This window comes from Seriola dumerili, unplaced genomic scaffold (genome assembly GCF_002260705.1).
Source record: "Seriola dumerili isolate Sdu_G_001 unplaced genomic scaffold, Sdu_1.0 BDQW01000581.1, whole genome shotgun sequence".
NCBI lineage: Eukaryota > Metazoa > Chordata > Actinopteri > Carangiformes > Carangidae > Seriola > Seriola dumerili.
The window spans coordinates 599,976-607,843 of record NW_019174836.1 but is presented as its reverse complement, the minus strand read 5'-3'; the positions used below and the strand labels follow the sequence as shown (position 1 = coordinate 607,843).

The 7,868-nt window shown below is 39.4% G+C and overlaps 1 protein-coding gene across 16 annotated transcripts in view; it reads right to left on the bottom strand.

Moving 5' to 3' along the window:
- LOC111236147 (transducin-like enhancer protein 4) overlaps positions 1 to 7,868 on the bottom strand; it is a 36,811-nt gene that overhangs the window by 11,916 nt on the left and 17,027 nt on the right. For 5 of the 16 annotated variants that reach the window (XM_022764777.1, XM_022764780.1, XM_022764775.1 and 2 more), the window contains exons 6-7: positions 7,624 to 7,698; positions 6,133 to 6,319 (exon numbers count right to left, since the gene is read on the bottom strand). In XM_022764777.1, the coding sequence (XP_022620498.1) occupies positions 6,133 to 6,319; positions 7,624 to 7,698 (262 nt within the window). Of the gene's footprint in view, positions 1 to 896; positions 909 to 2,931; positions 2,949 to 6,112; positions 6,340 to 7,619; positions 7,699 to 7,868 lie in introns of all 16 variants that reach the window. The other 11 variants (XM_022764774.1, XM_022764787.1, XM_022764782.1 and 8 more) reach the window with 6 other exon arrangements.

Genomic DNA, 7,868 nt, shown 5'->3' with positions numbered 1-7,868 from the left:
TATATATATATATATATATGGCACAAAATGTAGACACCAAAAACCCTGGCTTCAAGTCAGTTGATCTAATCCATCACCTCCTATCCCTATGTTCAACTCAGTTTGTTTCTTATTGTGCAGACAACACATCATGGAAGGCCAGACTGCACACTGTATACAGGGTTTTTAAAAATGAACATCCTGCCAGTGACAATGAGAAGCAGACTGCAACTGTAACTCTTGTTTACCGGTAAAAAAAAAAAAAACAAGACAAAAAGTACAAAAAATAAATCTCAGGGCCACTGCAGTGATCACACTAGCTGCAGTGTGTTTACTTCGACAGGTGATTCATTGTAAAGGTCAGTCTAAATTTGAAAGCTTCCTCATAAGGAATTCATTTCTCCCCTTTTTCTAAACATACAGAACATAATCAAAGATGGAGGCTTTGTAAAAAGGGTGATTTGGCTTGAGTTATTATTTTTTTAAGTCATTTAAAAAGAGAAGAATCTATTGCTTATTTGCCGGCGCTTGAGTCGACACATTTCCTTTCAGATGAAGGAAATTTATCACAATAAAAATACACACACACACACACACACACACACACACACACACACACACACACACAAAAACAAAACAAAAAAACAGAAATATAGATTGGTGGCATTGATACAGTAACTGAACCAAAAATGAGCTTCGTTTGAGTCCCACCACCACCAACAACAACAACAACAACAACAACAACAACAGGCCTGAGGAGCTGCAGCAATTGAACACATTATGACTACATAAGTGACTGCTTGTACTGGAAACAATAAGTATGCAGACTCACATGTACATCTACACCCGCATACCTTTGTCAGTGTGTGAGGTGCTAACGCCAAGGACATTAAGGCACAGATGTTCTTGCAATTCACACGCACTGTACCCTGTGGACTGTTGCCAAGGCAACTGTAGACCACTGACAAGGGGCTTATTGGTTTCATGAAGTGACTGTTGGCCGCCATGTCAAAGAGCAGCTCTGTGCGCGCGTGTGTATATGTGTGCGTGTGTTCTCACAGGGTGCTAATGAAGGGCATTCATCATTCTGGTCTCTTTATCTTTACCACTGATTTCTGACAGGCTTACACACAAACGTATGCAACACACACACTCACACACGCACGCACACTGCTAATCGCTCCCATCATGGTGCCTACAGCTCTGTGTGTAGGCACCGTGTGTGTGTGTGTGTGTGTGTGTGTGTGTGTGTGTGTGTGTGTGTGTGTGTGTGTGTGTGTGTGTGTGTGGAGGAGGATATACTACATGGGGAGCAGGAGATAACATATTAAAACATTCCTCCTGTCTCCACCTACTCCAAAACACCAGAGAACACATCTAACCCGTTAAACTCATGCATGTGTGACTGTGTGTGTGTATGTGTGTGAGCTCGAGCTGCTGGAATAAAGAAATGCTAATCTGCTCATTGAGTATTCAACAAACCAAATGTTTGCCTTGGGAAAAAGAGCTCCGCTTAAGGGACTAATTACTACAAGCGCTGGTTGTTCCGTTGATCTGTTGCGCTGCCTCTTTCTACTCCCTCCTTCCTTCACTAACCAGACTTGTGCTTTTCTTTTTTTTTTGTGCTCATCTTGGGGTTTCTCTCTCTTCCTCTTTGGCACTGTTTTAACATATCAGATATTTTAAATACATGATTTTTCTGCACAGCACAAGTGTAGAATACATAATGGATTAGAAGTGGATTAAAGGAAGACACTAAAATTCTTATAGGGATGTATAATAGATGCTTGGCTTATCATTACTTAATAATATCAGTGTGATGAGCTGCAGTCAAGATTTGTTAAAATATACATAACATTTTAGAATGGCTAATCTGTGTTAACACATGAAGACGTGAAATAATTTTTTTTAACATCAAATATTTAATGTATAAATGTAATTTAAAATCTAAGAACTGACATTAAAGGTCCCATACTGTATAAAGTGAGTTTTCCATGTCTTTTGATTATAAAGCAGGTCTAGGTTCTATATTAATACTGCCAAGGTATCAAAGCGCTCAATCCACAGAGAAATGCACACAGCCTGTATTCAGAAACTAAGCCTTAAAACGAGCAGTCAGGACTTCTGTAACTTTGTGATGTCACAACAAAGCAGTCAAAACTCTTAGCCATGCCCTTATGCCTCGCCCACCTGGACCCACCGTCCAAGCTTGCAGGATTTTGTTTCTCCGAGTGTTTACCTGAAATCTGCTATATTTTTATTCAATCACTCAGAAAACAGTCAGGCGATCAGGAAAGAGACGCAGAGACTCTCTTCTGAGTGGCTCACTGACCTGTTGTTACTAGAGCTCCAGAGAGAAGCCTGAGAGAGGAGATGTAAAACTGCACTGAGATGGTTTTTGGTTCTTAAAACCCAACCACACCTTTACAACCCCTATAAAAATAGTAACTGTTTTCCAAGTGATACATTTCTCTAATTCTGTGTTGTTATTTTTTTTTTTACACAAACAGAGATTTATAGAGGCACTGTGGGTAGCAACACACAACATGACACACTATGACTTTGTAGGTAAAAACAAAGAACTGACAACAGAAGATTGAAAAGAAATTATTGCCGTACCATATCCCCGTAACACTCTCACAATACAGTATATATCCATCTCAAGTTGCTTTATGTGTTTTATTTTTAATTGTTGACACAATTTTAAAGAAAGTGTCATATATCACTCTCAATTAATTCAATGTGCAACTAATATTAAATTTCAGGCACTATTAAAAATAAAAATGAATAAAGAAATCTGGTGGGGAATGTTAAAGGCAGGAGAATCAATTGCTACATGTGTGCAAAATCAAAGGGTGTCATGAAAAGATCTTAAATTGAATGAGCAGAAAGGAAGCTATGCCCCAAACATGTCTTTTTGCAAAGGGAAGGAGGAATAAAGGATGGACTTACCTTGACCGAGTCTCTGTCTGAGGGGGTGATGAGCAAGAGACAGAGCAGAGAAAAAAGTACTGATTAAAGCATTTAATGAAGAACAAGCACAAGAATACATGTTCAAAAAAATAGGCACTATGTAATTAACAGACAGATTATGAAGCAAATGGCATACACAGACCAACACAGCTGAAGGTGGATTGTTATTACCATTGATTCTTCTGCTTTAATGGGAACACTCTACATCAAAGTTTTTACAGGTGTTAGTGCCAGCCCAAGGCTACATTAGCAGCTAATAGCACAACACCCGAATCTCCAAGTGAACTGCTGGTGGTCGTTTTGCATTGCGGGTAATCTAGGCACCAGCTTTAGGCAAGGAAGAAGAATATATGGAATAAAAAAAACCCAATATTGTTGGTTCTGCTGCGTCAATTTTAATTCTTTTTCCTCTTTAAACTGCTCAATGTAAATCCAATAATGTTATAGAAGCACAATGCTAAAGGCAGGTAAGACTAATAGTAAATATTGTGTTTTTTTCTAATTTTCATTTGGAAGCTAGCCTACAGCATGTAAACAAGGTAAAATGTAGGGCAACAAAACAGAAATACAGAACTATGTTGGCCACCACATGATACATAGGTTAAGGACTCGTCACAGCTTCTATTGTAGCAAAAGTCAAAAGGTTTTTAAGCATTAAGTTTAGTCAATTCTGCTGTGAGGATGTTAGCTAGCGGCGGCTGAAAACGTGCCACAGGTTACAAAATTATGTCCCATTTCTACTGAAGACAATTTTTAACCAGTCATACCAACTGAAGTAAGTAATAAATCAAGAACTAAAGGTATGTTTAATGCATTATGTCATATTTGTTACAACACTCAGCTCTCCGCAGATAGAGGATTTTTTCCAATGTGAGTGCTCTGATTATCAGATGAGTGACAAATTAAAGGCAAAACCTGAATAAATGAGTGGAGAAACATAATGAATACAGATGCCTCCACACTGCATGGCACAGATAAGCAATTACCATCCCATCATGCTCTGTGGCAGGTATGAAAATGAAAATCAGTTGATTCAGATTTTGTATTAAGATGGAAGGAGGAAAAGATCTAAGTGACTTTGAAAGAGCGTTGGCAAGAGCTTCAGTCACATAGACCGCTCAGCTGGCTCGTGTAGGAACAGTGACTAAAGTGACATCTGCATTCCTACCTATGGGAAAGACATCAGTACACCGGGTCAAAAATTGTGTTCGACGGCGCACATTTGATGACCGTGAACGGCAACTCTTCCTCAGGCGACTGAGAATGTCAATGCAGGGCGTGATCAGATTGTGTCCATCCATAATTACACAGAGAGGGATATTATAGCGGGGACGCAGTGCATAAACCTCTCATTACAAAGAAGAACGCACATTTGAGAGTTCAGTGGTGCAGTCCACTTGTCCCCTTAGACAGAGGAATGACTGCAAATTGTTGTGAGTGATCTCCTTTATCCTACGATGGAACATTTCTATCCTGATGGGAGTGGACTCTTCCAGGTCCACAGGGCACCACGGGTCACTGAATGGTTTGATGAGTATGAAAATGATGTGAATCATATACTATGGCCTTCACAGTCACCAGAACTCAACCCAAATGAACACCTATGGGAGATTTTGGACTGACATGTTAGACAGCGCTCTCCACCACCATCTTCAAAACACCAAATGAGGGAATATCTTTTGGAAGAATGGTGTTCATCCCTCCAGTCGAGTCCAGAGACTTGTAGAATCAATGCCAAGGCGCACTGAGGCTGTTCTGGCACAAGACCTTTCTTAGACACTTTAATTTGTCACCCTTCTGTACAAGCTATGTACACATGATCAGCTGTTTGACTGGCTGTCAGCTCATCAATACTGATTATGGGGATACTGTCCAAAAAAGTTGCTGGATTTGTAAATTAAGGAACCTAGACAGTCAAAATGACATTAAATTTGGCACCACTGTTACCAAATTTAGCAAAAATATGAATTATATAACTTCTAAGTAACTACATAACTTCTACTTCCCTTCATGTACACTCATTCTCAGGAGATCAGCTAGAGATGGAATTGCATTATCATTGATAGTGCTCCTAATTAGGGTAAATATTACCTGACTTAGCAGCTGTTAGCTTTACTGCAGCTACAGAGAAAGGTGAGCTATTCTGCTGCACTGTAAAAACCCTCACAGCCATGCTGCAACAGAGTAATCAAGAGCTGGCACAAACCGCTTTTGTCACACACACACACACACACACACACACACACACACACACACACACACACACACACACACACACACACACACACACACACACACACACACACACACACTCTCTCTCTCCATGTTCGGTAATTAAATGCTTGAGCTCAAAGTCAGCACAGAGAAGAATTAAAGGCGTTCTGTGTGTACAGGAGAAAAGAGGCATCATGGTGGTTGGGTATCGCTCGCTATTAGGCCAATTAAAATGGCATAATGACAAATTAGTTTTTAATAGCTTTAACTGCTGTTCATTCAGAGTACTAACAACTAAGCATCAGAAAGTACAAGTGGTGATATAATTCAACTGTGACCGAATATTCTAGACGTGTAAAATTGGTTTGGGATCGTTAAGTAAACAAACAAAAAAAGCTTCAGTATTCATTTCTATTAAACATATTTAGCATCTGCTTATGGGTGAATCAAACAGCAGCAATTTGTATTAAATATTAACAAAAGGAGTTGTTATTGTGTCTTAAAAAAAACTCAGATAAACCAAATTTTCATGTTATTGTTTTAACCTTTCCCTAGATAAATAATCTGTCAGAAGATGTGTGATAAAAAGAAAAAAATAAAGCAATTTAATGAAGCTGTAATTTAATATGATTCCAGAATATGACATAAATTTCAAAAATGAAAAACATAAGATAAAATGAAGCATGATGTAAAAATTTAGTTCAAATTGACATATGATCCTCTTATGTGTTTGCATCGTTCCTAGATGTGACTGTAAATCACAGTTTAAATTAATATTTTCATAAAATAAAATCAGTGGAGGAATTAACAGAAAACTTCCCATTGTGACTGTTAAACACATAAACAAGCAGTGATGAACGCTATGACTTAGTTTAGACATGAAGCCAACGCACAGAAACAGGCCTACACAAACATACTGTACAATACAGGTACATGCAGAGCAGGCCTTACCTCTCGGGTGTTCGCTGTTGTTATCGTGGTGTTTCCTCTCGTCTTTGAGCGGCAGCTGGTGACTGAGGGCGGAGGAGAGCGTCAGCAGGCTAGCAGTTCCGGCCCCCGGTGGCAAGGGGGGCTGGAGGCCAGCTGGGTGGGGCGTGAGCGGGACGGGGATGGCGTGACCGTGGGAGAGGTGCTGAGCCTGAAGCTGCTGCTGCTGAAGCAGACACAGAAACACTGATTAATGCTGCACAGTGACCTGAAGCCCTCTGCATGACAGACCAGAAAAACAAGTAGCCAGGATGAAGAGGCAGACGCACGGAAAAACTGAGGAGGGAAAGAGACAGAATAAAAGAGAGGAAAGGGTGAAGTAACAGTAAAAAAGTAAAACAGGGTTCCAGATGTTTTGCTCTCTGTTTTCTGCAAATGTGTTGCATATCAGAGGCTGACACCGATATCTTCAAGTCTCCTCAAAAAATTTCAAATGGCTCTGTAAAGCTGAGTTCTGGACTTTTGAATATGTGAGAGGTGTGATGGAGGAAAGAACAAGTTGAGTAAAAATTAAAAAGTGTCAAACACGTTGTCTCGCTTACTGCTGCTTTAACATGTCAGTAAAGGTGTGAGCAGACCAAAACATTACAAATACATAAATATACCAGCAGTCTGAAAGACAATGTGTGGGAATATTTCATGATTTTGTAATTTTGATTAAAGTTTTAAAAAATCTATGAACAATATCATCAGCCAGTAGTTGTTTTTTTTTTTTTTAAATAAACATAAATAACTATTTCTGATAAAGTTCCTCCTAATTTGGTCATTAAAGAACTGTGATCAGATATGGAGTCAGCAGGACATTTTGCAGTTGAAATATAAACTAGTCAGTGCTCTGTGGTCGACAAACACTCTTTCTAAATGACCTCAAGCTGACAGTGTCTTTTTCCGTACTGCAGTTTCTTGTTACTTACTGGCTGACACACACAGTGATAATCGATATTATCTCTGATAAGATAAAACTGGCCGATAATATCTGCCATGCTAGTGCAAATGAAAAGATTTAAATGCCCTGCAGAAAGCTATGAACAGGTATTTCTTTGAAATGGAACTACAACCGTTCATTAAAAACATATTCTAATGACATTCTGCCATGATGAAAAAGTTTTTCAAAACCTGTTTTTCACATTGTAAACCCTTATAGATATAAGCCGACCTTGTATCCTGACAATGGCTCATTGAAGAAGTTGAAAAATGTTGAATAATTTGTTCATCTTTGATGAATATTAAGGTAGAAATACCTCATTCATCTTTGTTCTTGTAGATGCATTTGATCCATTCCTTTCTCTCTCTTTAAGAGCATGCAATAAACTGTATGTCCTTGAGTATTAGCAGTACACTTTTTTCTTCACATTACTCTCCCTGCACCATTTATCTCTGCTAGGTCTGTCTTACAGCATCTTCAATATCATTGTGTATGTGTGTGTGTGTGTGTGTGTGTGTGTGTGTGTGTGTGTGCAATACACCCACTCCTATGATGGCGTTGAGTTCAGCCATGGTGACCTGCTTGGCCCTCTCCACCGCCTGCACCACCTGCTGCTGGTGCTGAGAGAGAAACACACAGACAGAAACAATCAGAGGGAGCGGGAAACTGAGACAGCAAGTGAGACGGAGAAGAGAAAGAGTTGCTGAATTCAGACATGTGGGTTTTGAAAGAGGGGTTATGAAGATCTAGGGACAAACAGAAGGAACTGCAACAACATTATTACAAATGT